Source organism: Engraulis encrasicolus, chromosome 16, assembly GCF_034702125.1.
Source record: "Engraulis encrasicolus isolate BLACKSEA-1 chromosome 16, IST_EnEncr_1.0, whole genome shotgun sequence".
In the NCBI taxonomy this organism is placed as follows: domain Eukaryota; kingdom Metazoa; phylum Chordata; class Actinopteri; order Clupeiformes; family Engraulidae; genus Engraulis; species Engraulis encrasicolus.
In genome coordinates this window covers 17501928-17522882 of record NC_085872.1, presented here as the reverse complement: position 1 = coordinate 17522882, position 20955 = coordinate 17501928, and the positions used below count along the sequence as shown (strand labels likewise).

The following is a 20955-nucleotide window of genomic DNA, read 5'->3' as shown; positions in this document are numbered from 1 at the left end:
ATCTCCTGAGGTAGCATTTTGTTTAAAATAGCTAGCCATCAACAGTTGTGTACACAATCAGTATTTAAAAAGAACAAGTCAGTTCGAACATTTATTTGTTTATTTTTTTTAATTTCATTAAAAAAGGGATGGAGGGAAGGGGCAAGTTTAAAGTGCATGGTCCAATTTAACTTAGGTGTCCTTTCATATAAAAGTAAACAAGAGAAACTGTGTAACTGATGTTTCTATAATGTCATTCACCAACACCAGCAAAAAATAAAATAAAAACAAAAACAAAAGTTTGCACAGCCTTTGAATTGCAATATTTCTTTTGCAAGGGTTGCACATTCCATGGTCAACACCATGCTAACCAAAACTGCACTCTACATGTCACATATTCAGAATGCCTTGCCTTCTAACACGAGATGGGTCTATCACATGTCACAGTGCATGCTGATGACTACAATTAAATCCAGTAGATCGTAGCGGAACATAGGGTAAAAGGTGTAGAGTAGGGTACGAATGCAATTTTAAAAAAATAATCTGATAGGCTCTGGCACCCTTTAGCCTTTTTCAACGACATAACTAGCCATGCCCATAGAAAACCAGTTAGATTTCCTTATATGTAAACACATCATGATTGATATCAAATTAAACCCAACAAATTATAGAAATTAGGTAAAATGGTCAAGAAAATAGTTAACCCTAATGCGTCCTTTTTTTTCTTTAAATAATTCATAACCGGCGCCCCCTTTGATCAACCTAATGGCATCTAGAATGTCTTTATAAAATAACTGTCCTGTTTTGCATTTACGCCTAACATCTAGAGAATTTACACATTTTCATGTAATAGATGAGTGTAGTAGAAATAATACATTCTAAGGGAAAAACTTCTTATATACTTACGGAAAATAATAAGTGGCCCTGTACACCCCAAGCACCTATTCCCCTGACATATACACTAGACCAACTTGTGTAGTAGCTTGGCAGACACCTATAGGAAGTGCATGTGGGTGAAGTTTCAGTTTGTCCTGTCCACTTGGGATCTGTGCCCCCTATGCCCTTCAGGCCCATTCATATATCCACACGGAAAGACAACTGCCTTTTTAACCCAGTTTGTCCTAAGCCCTTTTTTGGAAAGGGTGCCCTCTTCCTATTAAATCCTAAATATTTCTGCCTCCGAAGCACATACAAACATGAAATGAGTTACATTTAAAAGCCAAGACCCTCACCTTGCATTTTAATGTGTTCATTCAGCTCTAACATACCCACATAGTTAATAAAACGGCTAATATCTCAAAATCCTGAAAAACCCGTATATGTGTTTCCAGGACACAATGAGTTAAACTGAATATATAGATTTTTATGGTGATGGGATTAGGTGTTTGTAAAGGGGTGTAGTTTATGCCATTTTTTAAACTTAAACGCTTGATGGTGCATCAGGTCGAACTATTTTACTGACCATTTAATTTACTTCCCATTACCCGTTGTTGCCATTAATCTTTAACAAAAACTCCTGGATCCATATCGTGATTTGGATCACCACCAAAATTTAAAATCACTTGTTCCTTTTGTCATTTCTAACAACTCCACAAAATTTCAGCCATATCCGTTCATAGCTTTCTTTGTCATCTTGCTGCTGACAGACAAACAAACAGACAAACAGAAAGACAGACAAACCAACGCTACCGAAAACGTAACGTCCTTGGTGGAGGTAAAAACGCTCCATCTGCACTTGGGGTGGGGGTGGGGGGGATTGCATTCGTACCCTACGTTACCCCTTTCTCAAGGTCCTACTAGATTAATGACTGAAGGGTCAGCTTTTGTCAGAGGACAGTGGTGACCCGACTACCGTCTCTTATAGCATGTCCAGGATCAGCTCCCCTCAGCCGCTTTTTCTCCAACTTAAGCCAGAAAAGAAAATACGATATTTCAGACTTTGAAGAAAGGCTAAACTGTATCCACTCAAAAGTTTCTCATGTTTTTGAACAAACAGAAGGCTGAAGTCTCTGCAGTCATCAATGCTGCACAGCGGCTATAGCTTGCATACACATCTGCTCCTCTCTGGGGTTGGTGGGTGGGTGGGTAACGTCAGTTGCTTTGGGGTGGCAGTCTGGTGGGGTACGTGAGCAAAACGCTGGAACCAAAACAACAGTCATGGAGCAGCCAATACGACACAGCTCAGGTGGCGTCAAACAGGGGGTTGACACCTTGGCTTGCCATCGGAGTGGCCCAAGATGCATCAGAGTCTTGCATTGGAGTCTTGAATCATATCCTTTTGCATGAAGCACAATGTCTATGGGAGGCACAAGCTATGGTGAGGCACCAGTGAACTCAGTGTAGGAGTGTTACCATATGTGGGATTCACAGTGCGTCATCTTGATAACTCCGACACCTCCTCCCAGTCTTCGGTAATTCATTCCACCATAGAGCCTGTCGGAGCAGAGTTTGGTAGTTGACAAGTTTGCCGTTTCGTGAAATGGCATTAAAATGAATGAGGTTATCAATTTCCATGAGAGCATTTATTATCTTACCTCCATGTGTTTGCATCTGGATCATACACTTCTATTGTTTTCAGGTATGTTGCGCCATCAAAGCCTCCTACTGCCATTAACTGCCCATTCACAACTGCTAGACCCACCTGAAAGAGTAAAATGTTTGAATATCAGTACTCTGCTATAGGAATTCTGGTGCACTTCAGATCAAGACAGCCGTACGACAGAATGCAAGTATACAGCAAGGGACGGGGGTGGGAGGGAATTACTAGCTACGCACCCCACTTCTCCTAGATGTCATGGCTACGACAGCCGACCACTGATTGGTTCTGGGGTTGTAGCGCTCAGCGCTGCTTAACTCTGTGGTATCGTCCCGGCCGCCGACCGAGTAGATCATGTCCTGGTATACGGCACAGCCGAGGTGTTTCCGCCTGGTGCCCATGGGGGCAACTGTGTGCCATCTGTTCTCTTGGGGGTTGTAGCGCTCCACTGTAGGGCAACAAGCAGATTCTCAGCCTCAGGGGTACATCATTTCACAGGTGCAAAGGTTACTCTAACTTAAAGGATAACTTCAGTCAATTTCAACATGCAGTTGTAATGCTCTCACTACCCTGGACTTGTCAGTTCCCGAGGTTTTTTTTTCTTCTTCAGCCTTTTCCGAGATCCCGGTCATTGTAATGGGGGCAGCGGTTTGTTTACATTTCAAAAAAATATTTGTATCTATTCCCAAAAACATCCAAAAGGCTATGCAACATCAGCAGACAACTAGCAAACAATGGTACCTTTTGGGAAAATATTTGGAGTAGGCCCATGTTATTATTTTTTTACAATGTAAACAAACGCTGCCCCCATTAGAATAGCTCATATCTCGGAGGGCTGAGCCGAAAAATGTAGCATCACTGGGTACTGACAAGTCAAGGGTAGCGTGAGCATTACAACAGCATATTGAAAATGGCTTAAGTGGTCCTTTAAAATCCTTTTTGTGGTCTTTCATTATTTTATGGCTGGATTAAGTTTTGACTTCAATAGTCTTAGTCTGAGTGGTGATTAGAACATGCCTGGCACCCAAGGGAAATAATAAAAGACAACAAAAAGGATTTTAAGTGCACAGACTTCTCACTTCGAAAACTATAATCAGGGAAAAAAAAGACCTGGCTTCAGAGAATGGGGTTTCAGAACAGCGAATCATCATTTCAATTCAAAGTTTACACTTAACCGTCTCTGGTCATGGAACTAATGTACGCACAGTCCTGATTACCTTTATGGACACCTTCATTTCTATCTTCTTGCATTAGCACTTCATCTTTTAAGCTTCAACATAGCCAATCATAGTTAAATCATGTGACCAGTAGAAAGCCTGCATGGCTAGTGACTCTGGAAAACCAGCAATCTCAGTGGCCTAGAAGTCAAAAAGTTTACTAAAAGCCCTGGGGCCTCATGTACAAAGACTTCTGTAGATTTCTTACTGAATCTTTGCCTAAGTGAATATCTGAAACAATGCATTTGCACCTGAAAATCTTAAATATATCACTCCACACATAAACAGGTGTTCATGCTGATTCATGTGGTATGTCCAATTTCACATGAAATTTATTGAACGTGCACTTTTTCATGCTAAGTCAGTATTGGTACATCTGAAAATGTTCGTGGGAAGTTACTTACAGTGCTTTTTTGTGCGCAAGTAAGTTTTGTACATGAGGCCCCTGGTGCCAATAATGATAATTAGGAATGTACATTTCTGAGTAAAAATCCCAGAGCCATTAAAGCATGGCGTACACTCTTGTAAGACACAGAACACTTAATAAGGGCACCTGTATTGAGGGGAGACGTTCCATCGGACCCTCCTACTGCATACAGGAAACCCCCCAGCACGGCGACTGCTACCCCTAGTCGCCGGGTGCTCATAGACGCCACTCGTGTCCACTTGTTCTCCTTGGGATCATATCTGTAGAAAAGACAGATGACAGGAGTCACTTAAGTTTCATAACCTCTCATCCGTGTACCTCAAGGCGAGTGCAAGGCTTTCCTGTTGTGTACATGCAATGATATCAATGCGGTTTGTTTGTTCTGTGGTTATAGATTGCAACAAATATAAGTCTCCAAAAAAGTTCACACACACACACACAACAGCTCTGACAAACCTAGCCATGAGTATTACCTGCATGCACACACACATGCACACTTTCACAATGACAAAATCACAAACTCACCAGGATTCATTGAAGCCTGGTGTACTCACCTCTCCACAATATTGAGACAAGAAACTCCATCTTGACCTCCGACAGCATACAGGTAGCCTCCCAGCACTGCTACACCCACACTGGTTCTGCAAGTACTTGTAGGGGCTACATCACTACTCCACTGGTTTGTCTTGGGGTCATACCTGTTGGCATGCAAACACACCATCACCATTTGGATTTCTAGATTTTACCACAGCAACCAGGGCTCTAAATTAACACCAGCCAACCGGTCAAATGCTGGTGAAATTTCAATTGGGCAGGTAGAAAAGACCAACTCACTAGCCACTTTGACTAATTAGTGAGTGTGTGTTGGATAGTAAGATTAACATCTACTAGCCATTTTTGGCTGGTGGTGAAAAAAAGTAAATTACGGGCCCTGATGGCAACTGTAGGTGATATTCCCCTGTGTTTCGCCATTTCTCCCCGCGCCTCTAGAGGGCGCTGAACCCAAAGAGACTGTTTGCAATGTACTACTGAAGTATGTTGGTTCCTGTTACCCCCTGCTGTTTTCCCTATAAAGAGTGCCGCACAGGTACCCCTCTCCCTCTGAAAACCCGCTCTTTGAAGAGGACAAGCCTCTGTAAGACTGTACCTATCCCGGATAAGAAGATTTCAACTGCGCAACCCTTTCCCTTCTCCTCGGACAAGACTTTCCCTCCAGTTTAGTTTGGCCGACTTAAACTCGTGAAAGACCCCCTTAGTCCGATCACAGCTGTAACCATCCCGCCTTGCAAGCAACACTGTAGGAACAGTGTTTTTCCCATGTTCGAGACCTGAACGTTTCTATCTTGAACATTTTTCCGTCGGACCGAGCCTCCCGGCTCTCGAGGACAAAAGAAGCAGACGACTTCAAGAATCCTCCCTGATCCAACCCAGACAGGAGTCTGTGTTGACCAGAACTTTTCCCCTGGAACCGAAAGCAGTGTCGCTGGCCGGCACAACCCGTTTCCCGTGGGACCCCTCTACAAAATCAGTAGGACACTTTTCATGGGCAAATGACTAGTTAATTCTGAGTAGAGTTTAGTAGATGTGTTTCTTTGAATCTAGCTCGAAGCTTTATTTCATGTGCACATGTGTTGTTCTTTAATTTCTTTAGACATTGTTTTGAACTTTTCTCTCTCTCTTGCTTAGTTAGTTTGCATGCTTCTAACTTCTACCTCGCATACTCCTTAACAACGTGAATCCCTTCTGTACGCCGCGATTATTTGTGTGAACCGCATTCGCAAGCGTTCATACAGTATCGTCCGTATTCGAAAGATTCTCTTTGCTAACGGGTTAGCTAAGGACAATCGCTAGTAGCCCCTGTGTAACAGCGGCCTGCTAGCCAAGACGCACGACACACACACCCACACACACACACGTTACACCCACATCTCTCTCTCTCTCTCTCCCTCTTGTATCTCCCTCTCTCTATCTCTCTCTCTGAGTGTTAGACTTGTAGATTTCTCCGGACCTTTTGGTACCTTTTCGGTACAACTTTGCACATAACTGATAATAGACTGTTCATTGAATAGCCTCCTTTGTCCGGACATTTCTGCTAGCTAACACTGCTGCTCAGCTGTAGCCACGCTGAATCTAATTGCTTTGAGTACACGAGTGTACAGCCATCTTTGTAGTGACAAACATTCAAGCTCGCCGTTTCATTCGTGCTCTATTCTCTCTCTTTTATTTCTTTTGTGCTCACATTCCATTCACATCATACCCGGAACTGTTAGTGTTAATTCCAGAACCTTTGATACATGTTTGTGCCCTTCACGGGACTTTTAATGCTTGAAAACCCCCGCCGGTTATTTGCTAAGTAGCTGCTAGCTACCCCATTGTTCTTGGTTCTGAGGCTAACGCTAATATCACCGTGTTGTTTACATTGCTATAGCAACCTAGCCCACGTGGTGGACGCCATCTTGCTACCATAGCAACCGGGGCTAACGCTCCTCCTTTGTTCACGCTCACGCACCTACACACACACACACACACATTTCCCCTACACGCACAATTCCCCTTTTATTTCTTTCTTGTTTTTATAATTGTGCCTTATTGTGTTAACCCATTGATCCGACTTTGAATGTAATGTTTTATTAGTTATCCTAGTAGTTAATAAAAGTAAATCATTTGATTGCATTTTGTTGTCCTTGTTGCTTTGTACAACCAACCAACCTATTATCAGAATTTTGCCTTCAGATCTACCTTTGTGCTTGCATGCCCAGCTGATCACAGTGAATAGGCCTTACTGTTCACTGTGCCCTGTTGAGTATCCCAGTACAAACTTGTTATTAATTCTGTGTTTAGCAATTTATTGTTGAATATTGTGATTGATAATCTTAAGGATTTTATGAGACGGTCCTTTAATTACCTTTAATTAATTGGTTTATTAATTATAATTAATTCATCATTAATTAAATTCCCAAACGAGATATTTTGCCTTCAATTCCTGGTATAGTCGCATTAGGAGTAAATCCAAACGCAACTACCCCTACACAACTATGAATGAAATCGCAACTGTTAACCGTCCGCTCACCTTTCCACACTGTTTAGGTATGAGGACCCATCATGGCCTCCGACTGCGTAGAGGAGGTCGTCCAGAACGCTGACCCCAACCCCACAACGCCGCTTGCTCATGGACGCCACCATGCGCCACTCGTGTGTCTGCGGGTCGTAACGCTCCACACTCGAGATGGCGTCCCCACTGCACCAACCACCCACTGCACAACAAAACATGACAAAAGATTTCAATGTAACACACTGCTGCAATGAATCAATGCCTGGTATCAGATTTAGTTGTAATATAGATGGAATGCATTTTGCCTTTTGAAGTACATTATTTTTCTGAATTAGGCAAACAGTGGCATTCACAAGATAACCACAAGTCCACGAGTTAACAAGTCACAATAAATGCCTTATCAGCTTGACATATGCAAATGCCAGGCTCAGACCTCTAAATCCAAACAAGCCTTCACAGCTCCAAACTTGCCTGCAAACAGCACTTCCCCACATCGTATGGGTTTGCGGGGCCGTGTGCGAGGCCCCTGCATGAGAGGACGCTCTTGAGGCAACAGGAGGTAGTTCTTAGCTTCATCCACCAAATCTCTGGAGGAAAAGAGAAAAATATCAAAGACTGTCACGTAAAATATCTCAAAAAGAAAAAAAAAGTTTGCATTGAGTAAAAGGACATCAAATAATACTAAAGCGACTTTGGGGTCTAATAGAAGAATATTAATAGAGAAACAGTGATATGCTAGAACAGTTTGATGACCGCTCTTGCTATTCTCTGAACATCGGAGTTTGCATTCAGAACAGCAACTGTCATCAGAACCCACCTGCATTCCTCGTCACTCTTAATGAGAGGGTCTGAGCCCACTGTTCCAACCAAGAACTTGGGACTGAGGAGAGGGAGACGCACATGTTGGAGAACCTGTTGCCATAGAGGAAAATAAGGCATCATCACTAATTCACTTTGCAGAATTCATGTTATACATTCACGCACACACGCATGCAAACGCACACACGGACGCGCACACACACACACACACACACACACACACACACATACCTGTGGCAGCTGCGGTCGTCGCTCCTGGATGCTGTATTTGACCCAAGCCATGACGGCGTTAAACACTTGCTCCTCACTGCGAACATTCAGCTCATCGCTGGAGATAATGTCTATGAGCTGATTGGCTGGCAGTAGCATGAACTCCTCACTTTCCATAACCTGGTGCAAACAGACACATGTAGAAAAGCAGATTGATCAATATTTTATTCAGGCAGTAAGGCAGAGCTACATGTCATTAGGTGACAGAATCCTGTACCTGTGAAGAAGTTGAACATAGTGCAAAGGAAGAGTGGGGGCAAATACCATCAGAGAAATGCAAGAAGCTCGTTGATGAATACAAAAATCTTTGGAGGCCGTCATTGCCGTCTAAGGGTGTGCAACCAAATATTTCTGCACATGCTCTTTTTCTTTTTTTTTATTTGAACTTACAAAATCCATTTGGGAAAAATATGTTTCTATTCCAAATATCTTTGGACCTCGAATTAAAAGGTCCAGGTGGTATAAGATGTGTATAATTCTATTTATTTCTGGATATATGGCACGACTGCACAACGACCCACAGCACTAACCATCTAGTGAAGTTTGCGGATGATACAACACTGGTGGGCCTCATCACCAAGGGCGATGAGACTCACTACAGAGAAGAAGTAGACCTGCTGGCCAGATGGTGCAAAGACAACAACCTCCTGCTGAATGTCAACAAGACCAAGGAGATTGTTGTCAACTTCCAAAGGGTCCAAAAACAACTGCCACCACTGACCATCGACGGCGATGCTGTGGAGAGAGTGAGCAGCACCAAGTTCCTTGGAGTGCACATCAGCGACGACCTCTCTTGGACCACCAACACTACATCACTGGCGAAGAAGGCCCATCAGCGTCTCTACTTCCTGCGCAAACTAAAGAAGGCAAGTGCTACACCCTCCATCATGACAACATTCTACAGAGGAACCATAGAGAGCGTCGTGTCCAACTGCATCACAGTGTGGGGAGGAAGCTGCACGGAGAAAAACAGGAAGACACTCCAGCGTGTTGTGAACACAGCGAAGAAGATCATTGGAGTACCACTCCCCTCCCTGCAGGACATTTACACCACACGCCTCACCCGGAAAGCACTGATGATCATCAAAGACACAAGCCACCCTGCACACAAACTGTTCAGCCTCCTGCCCTCTGGAAAGAGGTACAGGCGCCTCCGTTCCCGTACCACCAGGCTGGCGAGCAGCACAATGCACCAAGCGATCAAGATGCTGAACACTCAACCCACTCTCCCTCCACTGTCAGCCTCTAGCCAGCAAGGCCACTGACAACCCCCCCCATCCCCCACCACCATATCTGCGACTGAACATTCCACCTGCACTACTATACTTGTGACTGAACTTTCAACCTGCACTAACTCAAAACATGCACACACACACACACACACACACACACACACACACACACACACACACACAGCACTTTCTGCACTAAACCCAAACATACACACACTGACACACACACACACACACACACACACACACACACACACACACACAGACACACGAACACACACACAAGACGCACACCGCACCTTCTACCTGCACTAAACACATACACACACACACACACACACACACACACACACACACACACACACACACACACACACACACACACACACACACACACACACACACACACACACACACACACACACACACACACACACTGCTGCTGGTGTACTTGACAGACCTTTTTAATATTTATTTTTCTTCAAAATGCTACTATTACCATGTCAGAACGCTATAAAGGACTTTTTTTAGGAAAAGCACAAAAGCACAACAAATACCTCTTAATGTATGTCCTCTACAAGTCTTCTGTTGTCCAGTCTTGCACTTTAAATGTCTGTATGAGCACTGTCTTATGTCCATACTGTCTTAAGTCCATGTATAAGTACTGTCTATGTCTATACTGTCTATGTCCTTACCTAGATTAGTCTATGTCTGTATGGGAAAGCAAGAAATGTAATTTCAAATTCTTTGTATGACCAGTGCATGTAAAGAAATTGACAATAAAACCTACTTGACTTGACTTGATTTTGGAAATAAAATGTAGGCGTGTCAATATTAATAGGCGGCTCTGTGTTAACACAAGCGCGCGCACACAAACACGCAACAAAAGCAACCAAAGTGTAGTAGTAGTTTAACTCACTAAAAAAGTTGCGCCACCAAGACACATATGTCCGCTCATGACAAACTATAATGTCGGATTCTTTGTTAATGTGAGAACAATTTCCTCCACATACACAAAGTGTACACAAAATTTCCAATTCGTTATTAGCACACCGTTCCAGAGATCAGCTCCATTAAAGGCATTATCACCTGAGGTCAGTGCGGTCACTTTCAGTAGGGCCCTTGAGCATCAAACAGAATATCAAAATCCAGCATAAAAACCCTTTCCCATCCTGTGTCAACGCAGTGTTAAATAATGTACCTCAAACAGACCATTCCAAAAACACTTACTTTGCATGACGTTTTCATTTATTTTTCTGTGAACTTTATTCAGACTTGCAATGTGCATCGAATTTGGTTACAAAACAATGCTATGGCCCTTCTCTTTCAAGCTTTGATCATTTCCTCAAAAAGTGTTGGTAGAACGGCATGTAATAATCATGATACAGATCCAGTATTTATAGCAACAGTGAAGCAGAAGCTCTACCGGCAATGCAGGCAGAAATCCATTTTCATATGCAGCATATGAACTGCTACACATCACAAAAGTGCATGCATTATGGAAGTGGAATCTTTAAAACATTTCACAGTTTCTTGTCTCTTACTAATATTATTAAGGACACATGTTTCTTAAAGTGAGAGGCTCATGGTGCTCCGCCACCATAATTGCACACAAAAGACAGAAAGAGAACCTGACACCCCCAGAGATTTAGAATCAGATTCATTCCTTGGGGGTAAAAATAACAAGGCACTGCAGCGTCATCACGGAAACCCAAGAAGGGTCAGCAACACTGCTGCTGCCGCTGCTGTTGCTGGCAGCAAGAGCAGACACCCTGTATTCTGACAAGATCTGTCTTTATGGGCTGGAAGCGTGGCTAAAATTGGAGACAGTGGAGCATGCTCACACACACAGGGGGAACACCAGGGGGCCTAGCTCTAGACAACACCAGGGTAAACAAAGTACTCGGATAGACTAGCACTCAAGCTAGCTTAAAATGTGAAGCAGAAAACCCAAAGTAGAGCAAGACAGCTTTAAAAAATACATAGCCTAAATGACCTCAGAATATGAAAAGACAGGCAAAAGTGCATGAGTGTGTCTGTGCCTGTGCCTGTGCATGTGTGCGACTCACTCACCTCCTGGAAGTTGTGTTGGGTAAACTTGTCAGCGATGCGCAGCAGTTCGCGGCAGGAGTGCGTGTCTGCGAAGGCGCGGATGCCGAGGCAGTTGGAGGGGTCCAGCTGCCTCTTCAGGAACTCACAGCAGGCTTCCTGGATCTCCGCGAGCTGCAGCAAACACGCGGCCGGCAGAAGGGTCTGCACGTTGCCCTCCTCCACCGTCACCTGACAGCACACATCACAAACACATCACATCAGCTGCTGCTGCTGCTGCTTCCCAGACTCCACAGATGACGCAGGCAGTGGGGTTAGCTGAGAAACAAATTGCTATAAGAAAGGAATTGAAGTGAAAATCTAGACAAAACGCATTGATCACAGGGCCGGTGCTTTATGTTTTCAGTCAAACATAAAGAGTGGCTGTGTGACAGGGTGTACGTAATGAGCTCTGTGGCTGCTATAGCTACAAGGCTGCATGTGCGGTTAGAGGAGGAGATGGAAGTGAGGCATGGCAAAGTATCAGTTTCAAAGTGTCTAATAATCCGTTTCAGTGTTTCAAAGAAACATACAATGGAATCATATAATTCTATAAAATGCACATTATGTAGCACTACACACGTGACTGAGAACTCACGGTCACATTTTTTTGGCATACCCATCTGCAGCCCCCGCCCTCTCCTTGCCCACGCAAGACACAACTCGGCATGCAAGCAAGTAGACCTTACCACATAAGCCACAGACAAAACTTCCATGGTAAGCAAAACGAAGTTGAACACCTCACAGTTTTTACCTGTGACGTGTAGGCAAAGTCGATGAGCAGCTCCATGGCTCGCTCGTCAATGTCCCGAATGACGACCTCCGTCTGCCTACTCTCGGCCAGCTCCCCGGTGAACATGGCCCGGAAGTAGGGGCTGCAGGCCGAGAGGATGACCCGGTGTGCGTAGATCTTCTTAGCGCCGACCACTAGCACGACGTCGCATAGCTCTCTGTGCTTGCGGAGGAGGTTGATGACCTCCAGTGTCTGACGTGGGTGCTTGTCAGACACATAGGGCATCCGCGCGGGCTGGGGGACCCCCTCTGGCAGTTTATTGGGGTCACCGAGGGTGCAGCGACTGGTGATGTCCATTCCGGTGTTATCTGGGCGTGCACTGGTACCCCTGCGTCGGAGAGCGAGAGAGAGAGACTGTATTGGGCTGTGTATAGTTTTGTACTTATTAAGTAAATTCTTAATTTATAAGCCTATTTGTATCGCTACGATGTCTGCTCCTTGTATATACCCTTCATAAGTCACAAAATTAAGGTAGGTAAATTGTACTGAATCACACAATTTACTGTAATTTTGCACAACATGCTCAAAACTGCACAAGCAAATAGTGCATGGTGAACACACAAGCAAAAATTCCCTTACAGCAGTCCTGTATATATAGTAAGTATAGTACGTATAGTAATGACTTGACCTGACTCAACTTGTTTATAAAAGCTCACAAGCAGGCAAAAGACTTGACACCTTCTGTAAACTCAAAGGCACTCAAATTCTGACAAAATGATTGAATTGCGGTATGCGAATCAGGGTAGTGGTATGCAAATCAGGGTAGTGAAAAAGGTGCGAATTTCACAACATGGAAAACATCCAAGGCAAATATATATATATAGATTTATCATTCACAGCTGGTGGGGTTCAAAATTCAATGAAGTTTTAAAAGGTATCATTGGCACTTTTGAAAACAACTTTAAGCACATTAACATTATACTCGGATATTTATCTGCTCATAATTGTCCAGCTGTGCTTTCCATGGGGTATGCCGCAAAAAAGCCCTGATAAAGAAATGTTGTAAGTCTATTGTAGTCTAACATGGTCTGCATATTTAAATCTGCTCAGTAATCCAACACATTCCACACCAAGAATGTGTTGATAGTACAGAGAAAGGTCCACTGATTTAACACACTCTGAAGACTCAAACTGACTAAGATCATGAATAACAAACTGATTTTAAAACATCCTTGGATAAAACAGAGTACAGTAAACCCTAAGAATTTACATCTTGCACATACAAAAGGTCACATTGCCCTTAAATCTAATCATTACTTGATGAAAGAAAAGGTGGCTTACAGAGAGTTGAAGGGTAGCATGTTCACTCTGAATGATCATGAGACACAAATTGTAGAAAATTAGAGGTCTACAAAAAGCAGCAATGCATCTGTGTACTAAGCTGTGGAGCACTACATGTCATCCCTACACAGTTTAAAATGTGGGAAAAGTGTGTTTTTGGAGGCTGGTTATTTTCATGACACCAAGATCTTGACAGAAAATTCACATTCTGTGAAGTTTAATGGAGTGATGATCAAGTAGCTTAGCTTAACCATTTGGCCATACAGCTCTCCATTACAGCCATCTAAAGAATTAGCTAGCTTCATAAAGTTAATACAGGATGTTGATATAACACAAGATTAAACAATTTTAAAAAGTATATTTACCTGCGCATTGGCTTTTCGTGCAACCACAGAAAAAGCAACCCTTTGTGGTCTCTGCCGCGAATCTGTAAAACAAATGTATTAAATGGAACACCATTAACAAGGGCTCATTCATATTGTTAAAGACAAACAACTTGCTGTACTGACCAGAATGTTTACTTAGCAGCTACCTTCTCTACTGGTGCTATTCACCACCGACATTTATGAATCCACTGACGATTACTATGCCTGTACAGAAACAACCAAAGCTTCCAAGTAGCCAAGTTTGGCCAGAGATTTGCTTTATTCACTTGGAAGTTAGATATTGACATGTCTATAACGACTCTGCCTTTTCAGCCCGAGACATTCAAAGATGTGAACACTTCTATTGAGTCATAGCTCAATACCATAATATTAGCTGACATTTAAGGTTGCTTTTTTCAAAGGTTGCTTTTTTTGCAATAATAACTTCCGCCGCTCCGGTCGCTTCAGGTGTACAAGCACAGTTAAACTGCATTGCCAAAGAACATGCAAAGTGTCCTTATGCTTGCCAAATGTTAACATAGTTAACATAAATAACAATGTTGGCATTTAAATAGCATTGTTAGCATAACATAGTTATTACTCATGGTAACAACAAAAGGACAGATAAATAAAAGGACAGATGCCAGATCCCTGACACTTGGTTGGACGCATTCACAAAATATGTTTGTCAATGACATACAATGTGCGTCTTTCAATTATGTCTAACAGGCTGTGGCATCTCCGGCTATCTTAGTGTTGCTTCTTCTGACAGCAATGGCCGGTGAAATCTGCAGGCAAGACCAGGGAGGTATTGTATTTATAAAAATGTTAACTGGTCCAATGTGTATCTTTCTGACTCCCTTAACTGCCCAAAAATGTACAACTTCTTGCTGGTAGACTGGAGCATGAGACTATTGATTGACATGAAATGTAAGTTAGATGAAAATGTGATCGATCCATTCTATAACCCCCAAATGGGGATGTGGTGCAGAAATCTGTGTGTGATATTACACCGCTTATGCATAAGCTTAAGAAACGGTCAAAAAGGGTGCAAACATAAGCTTACACTACAAACTGTGCACACTACAAAATGGTATAGGCCTAATTGAAATGTGAGGACATCTAGATAACTTCAGTTTTTATTCTTTTGCCAGTAGGGAAGTACACCTGAGCAGCACAGTGTCCGAGATTAGGGTGCGAAACAAGTGGATAGCTTTCCAGACAGAAAGACAGAGAGACTAGATATTTTCATCGCTTCTCCATTTCTTAGTAGCCTTCTGATGGTCTATTTATCGGACTGTTTTAGGTAAGATTTCACTCTCATTTGAATGCATAGGAGAGATATCCCCAACCTGAAGTGTTAGTGATTGCAAATTATGCACAGCCACAGATAGCACACATAGGCCAATTTGTTTTCATTTTGGTCAGACCTTGTGGGGGGGCAGAGCCATGCCATCCAAGGGCTGCATCTGGCCCCAGGGCCTCAAATTGAATAGCCCTGGGCTAGAGAGATACGTCACAACACACTGCCTTTAAAAACTGCAAAAAATTCTGCATTTCAAATGTGTCAATGCAGCCATGACAATTTCTATGTCACCATAACATGATCTTAAATTGGCAAAATTAGTAGCCCTCAAGACGCCCAGTAAACTCTTAGGGAGGCACGGAACAGTACAGAGGTCATCACAACTATTAACATGATCAACTCATTCAAAGACAACAAACGTAGTGTTAGGCCGTCAGAAGAAAATGGGTCGAGGTAGAACTAGCTCTGGGGTCGATTCTTGCGGATGCACACAAACAACCTGAAGGACACGGTACGTCTTATAATGTCAAGGGCCGAAATAAAGTCTCCCTGATGTTTTTGACGCACCTTCACATTACATAACATCACCTACCTTGATATACTGTTGCAAGCAACAGCGCAGGGGTTGTAAGTAATGCTGTGATTATATTAAGCTTCTTGGTCGAACCAGTGTTTTCCGTCTACGACGACCACCAGTTTGCTCGTCGCTTGGTATTTCATGCTAAATCTAGATACAGTTTGCGTTAGCGGCTCAACGACGACGACATTATGCCCTGTTATACCCACTAAACTGACATGGTAACAGTGACATCTAAAATGATAATGGATCACATAGGAAATATTCAATTCAACAAGGATTATTTCTTTCTACAAAACACGCAATTAATGCACCGCTACTCGCTAGCTCGATTACCCATGTTTGCACTGGATTCGGAAGAGGTGGCTCCAACCTAGCCAGTTAGCCAGCTTACCGTCCCAGATAGGTTTGGTCACCAATATCTTTCCAACACAAAAAGTTAAATGTGGGTAAAATTACACGACAACGCATAATCGATACCTCATATATCCGTTGAAGTGAGAAATCATCCGAGTCACAGTGCCAGACGATGAAATTTCAAACGCGAAACGGAGAGGGTCAATTTGACTCCTTTCGACAGAAAAAACTCCAGCAGGATGTGTGCATGGGTAAACGCAGCCCCCCCTATCTATGTGTACAGTCGCTGCATATTGGTTCCGCTATTTACAGTGAATAATGACGGCCAGAGAGTTTGATAAGATAAAAGAGGTTTCCGTATTCCTGACCATTAAGCAACACAACACATATGAATCTGCCAAACATCTGTCATTGCATCTCTGGTTACAGCGCCCACTAAATTAAATTAGGGTCGTTGTGTTTGCCAGTGGTTGAGCTCTGACAGGTCAGTGTTTGCTCTAATCGCTACTCTCATTGGCTAATAACTAGATCAGAAGGCACCTGTAGGAACTGGTATCTATGGAAACAGAAAACATGGATCCCTCCATCACTGGCAGGCTGTCAACTGAAAGTTGTGGTGTTTCTATTTACGAGCTGGCATTGTCCGGCGATGTATTGGCAATACGATCTATTTTGGGAAGCGATAATGATAGAAATGAAGAAAATGTTTTGAAGAATGTATTATGGGAAAAGGACGAAATTGGGAGAAATGCACTGTTTGCGGCGAGTATGTTAGGGCGAAGTGATGTGATCCGAGAGCTTGTAAAACACGGTGCTGAAGTGAATTCATGGACTGTAAAAGGTATGCTAATATTTTTTTCTTCGTTTTCTTTTCTATCTTTTTTTATTTTTTATTTTTTTACCGAAAACTATTCCGATTATGCCAGATTATGGTGCAACTAGTAGCAGGTGCAAATAATAGCGTCACTTAGCTTAACTTAACCATTTGGAAAAGTAACATTTTGAGCAATATATCATTAGCACACGTAAGCATTAGTAAGTATAAGCATAAGTAAGCTTAATTTCCAAAATGTGCTAATTTTAACATGTTGAGCTTACAACAGAAAAGTAAAGTCAGTATAACTTAAAGGTGCACCGTGTAATATTTTAGTAGTTCATTTCCAGAATTCAAGCTGCCCATTCACAAATGTTACCTTTTTAACAAGCACTTACCAGCACCATTAAATTCGAAGTATTTGCATTTTGCATTTTACATACATGAAAAGGGGGATCTTCTCTATGGTCTGCCATTTGGAATTTCCAGAAATGGGAATTTTTAGCTGCAAAACTTACAGTCCTTTAGTCATACTAGTAAGTATTGGATTATTATTTGTTAAGCTTAATATCCATGAAAAGATCAAATTTGGCAATAGGCAGCACATTCAATGAGCAGCATAGTGTAGTTGCATATTACCTTCTCTGGCCACAATCTCTCATAATGTAACTTACCTTTAAATGACATATTTTTCCATTTCTGTGAAAGTATTGTGTTGCAAATGTGAGTACACCCCTCTGTTAAAAATCCATGGAGAGGATCATGATCTGCTTCAGTGTTCACAGTACATGTTCTCGTGCATGTTTATTTTTTGGTGATATTCATATTCCCACTGTTGACTGCATTCATGCAGCCCGAAACCATGTCTGCAGTGCACCAGTAAGCTTACCATGCTTGTCTGTAAGACACTTTTCTTTGTATTACTCACTTTGTTACCACCACCATGCAAGGATATGGGTTGCTGGAACCATGCCATTGTGGTCTAATGACACCAAGATGAACACATTTGTTTTAGATGGTGTCAAGCATGTGTGGTGGAAACACGTGACCAGTACATAGAAAAATGTGCCACATTCTTACAGTCAAGCATAGTGGTGGGACTGACATGGTTTTGGGCTGCATGAATGCAGTGAACGTTTGGAAGCTGAATTTCACTAAGAGAGGAGATTTGGTGTAGCCTGCTTCCTAACATGACTTTAATCTCTTGCCATTTTACAAGAAAAAAATGGGAGACATAAGTAATGTCTATGAGTTGTCAGGCTAGGCCTACATGCCGTCACATAACATCATTGAACTGAATAAATAATATTAACACACACACACACACACACACACACACACACACACACACACACACACACACACACACACACACACACACACACATGCACGTGCATACACACACACACACACACACACACACACACACACACACACACACACACACACACACACACACACACACACACACACACATACACACACACACACACAGTATTCTTTTCATATTTAAAATATGTTTATACCGTGATATGCAGCAAGATCAATAGTCCATTACTAATCCAGATCAGATCCAGATTACACCTTAAAAACAAAAGTTTTATGAAAAGTCAGGTATTTTGATTTTAAAGTATGTTTTATAAAGGAATAGCTGTAGATTTCCCCCCACTTGAGCGACTTTTGAAAAGAAATGAAATTGGGGAGAGAGACTAATCGCTGTAACTGGCTGAAGCAGTAGAAAATTATTGACTTGATCACGATGAGAAACAAATAAACTTTCAATGGATTTTTGTTTTGTTTTACACCATCCAGGTTATTCCCCACTGCATTATGCTGCCCTTTGGGGTCAACTTGATACGCTGGTAACTTTGGTGGAGCTTGGTGCTGACATTGAAGCAAGAAACTTTCGCGGAGAGCGAGCAAAGGAGGTTGCATCTCGCTATTCAAAAACGGACTGCATAGACTACCTGTCCTGGGCTGGTGAGTGAGAGAACTTTGAACATACTACATTACCACATCCTGTGCAAGTAGGTCCACGTTACACAATTCTATTAACGTCTGAATCTTTCTCAGAGGCCAAGCTGAGCTTGCAGTCGTATATAGCAATGGTTCGACACACCTTATCAGATTCAGACAAACTTCAAGGCAAACTGAACAAGGAGGACAAGGTAAATTAACTACTCCTACACCTAAATCCTAACCTAAACCTAAATCATTTTGCTCTAGTTTTTTTCCATTGCTGATACATATTTTTTTTTACCTTTATCGTTTCTAGAATATCTGTAATAACACATGCACATCAAAATCAGACTGGATGAACAATACCAAAAACGCAACCACGGAAGACTTCTGGGAGCAAAGAAAACATATTGAAGATGTCCTTTCCCCGATTCTAGCCAAGTTAACTCATCCAGGTACAATGTACAACATAGTTATCTAACACTAGGTTCATTTTGTATCATCATGACATAGTGTTACTTAACAGTTGGAAAAATGTCTTGGGAGTTGCCTAATACACTTCTGTTTTTAATATATTTTTTCCTTTCTTCTTTTTCTCAGCTGATGCTACATCAAAAGCAAGTAAATAGAGACAAAACAATCTATCTGTATTAATTTGAAGAGCCCATAATTGGTCGATGTTGATTGCCAGCCCAAATGATCTCCTCACTATCAGAAAAGGTACTTCCAATTGTGACCAGCAGGTGTCTCACTCGTATTATGGTTTCCGGCTCTGACGGTTTCCACAGCCGTACATAGATATCTACTGTATACAGCTCTGATGGTTTCACCAACAGGGCATTTTAGATGGTACTTCAAAAAAAAAAAAAAGAAGTCAATACTATATGTCAACATATGTGATTAAGATGTTTGTCTCATGGCTAAATGTGTTAATTGTGATCATATTTGTTCATAAATACTTGGACATTTGGTATTGTTTATAGGGCCACATGTAGCTTTTGTAATGTGTGTGTGTGTGTGTGTGTGTGTGTGTGTGTGTGTGTGTGTGTGTGTGTGTGTGTGTGTGTGTGTGTACGAGGGAGGGTTGTCATATTAAATACTTTGTAATGTGGGCTATAAAATAAAACATATGTTAGGTGAAGAAAATATTCTTGGACATGTAATGTGATGTTTTGGAATCTATGTGTATCTCTAATCTATCTATGTAAAATGGCAAGTAGTCCCATCTCACATTAAAATGAGGTATCAGATAACTGGGCCCGGCATGGGACTTAAAGAATAGGTGGCATCATGAAAAAAAAGAGCAATGGTTAAAAATATTGAAGCAACGTCTCAAAACGTCGGCCATGAGTTAATGATAGTGACATGGTGGACAGTGACCCAGAGCACATCCCAAAACGGGTGAAAAAAAGTGGCTAGAACAGGGATGGGTGACCTTTTTCATTCGAGAGGCCACTTCAAATTCATCCGAGGGCCGTAAAAAGTCCTCCGAGGGCAGTATTCTGAACACAAACCAGGATTTCCCCCTGCTCTTTCGGCCTATATTGAAGGCAGCCACCTTTAAAACAGACCCCACCTTCTCTAGGTCCCCTGAATATAAATTAATTGTATCGTAAATGTATTTTCTAAGTTTCCTTTACAAAATATGTCACATTTCATGTGAAGCTGCATAACATTAAAACTATATCAGAGGCCAGATAAAACGGTCTCAAGGCCCGCAAACGGCCCTCGAGACATGTTTCCCACCCCTGGGCTAGAAGATAATTGTTTGGTAGTTGCTATCACAGAGCACTGATCTAAATCCTATGGAGTTTTCACAAGCATAGCTGAAATGGCATGTGTGAGCTACATGCATGGCCCAGTGAGCTATACCAGTTTTGTCC

General features: G+C 42.3%; 2 protein-coding genes across 3 annotated transcripts; one reads left to right on the top strand and one right to left on the bottom strand.

Moving 5' to 3' along the window:
- Window positions 1-515: 515 nt before the first annotated feature.
- klhl20 (kelch-like family member 20) lies at window positions 516-16526 on the bottom strand. Of its 2 annotated transcripts, XM_063218913.1 has the most exons (14): window positions 16423-16526; window positions 14060-14121; window positions 13695-13721; window positions 12375-12741; window positions 11606-11812; window positions 8262-8420; window positions 8029-8123; window positions 7683-7798; window positions 7230-7413; window positions 4714-4857; window positions 4286-4419; window positions 2755-2963; window positions 2514-2620; window positions 516-2412 (listed from the first exon to the last, which is right to left on the bottom strand). In XM_063218913.1, the coding sequence occupies exons 2-14, from the start codon at window positions 14065-14067 to the stop codon at window positions 2328-2330; spliced, it is 1842 nt and encodes a 613-aa protein (XP_063074983.1). In that variant the 5' UTR covers window positions 14068-14121; window positions 16423-16526; the 3' UTR covers window positions 516-2327. The 2 variants fall into 2 exon arrangements, with proteins under 2 accessions (XP_063074983.1, XP_063074984.1); XM_063218914.1 differs by lacking the exon at window positions 13695-13721.
- Window positions 16527-16865: 339 nt separating this feature from the next.
- On the top strand, window positions 16866-19991 carry ankrd45 (ankyrin repeat domain 45). The gene is made up of 5 exons (XM_063220241.1): window positions 16866-17140; window positions 18926-19093; window positions 19187-19281; window positions 19389-19527; window positions 19673-19991. The coding sequence occupies exons 1-5, from the start codon at window positions 16873-16875 to the stop codon at window positions 19699-19701; spliced, it is 699 nt and encodes a 232-aa protein (XP_063076311.1). The 5' UTR covers window positions 16866-16872; the 3' UTR covers window positions 19702-19991.
- The last annotated feature ends 964 nt before the right edge of the window (window positions 19992-20955 follow it).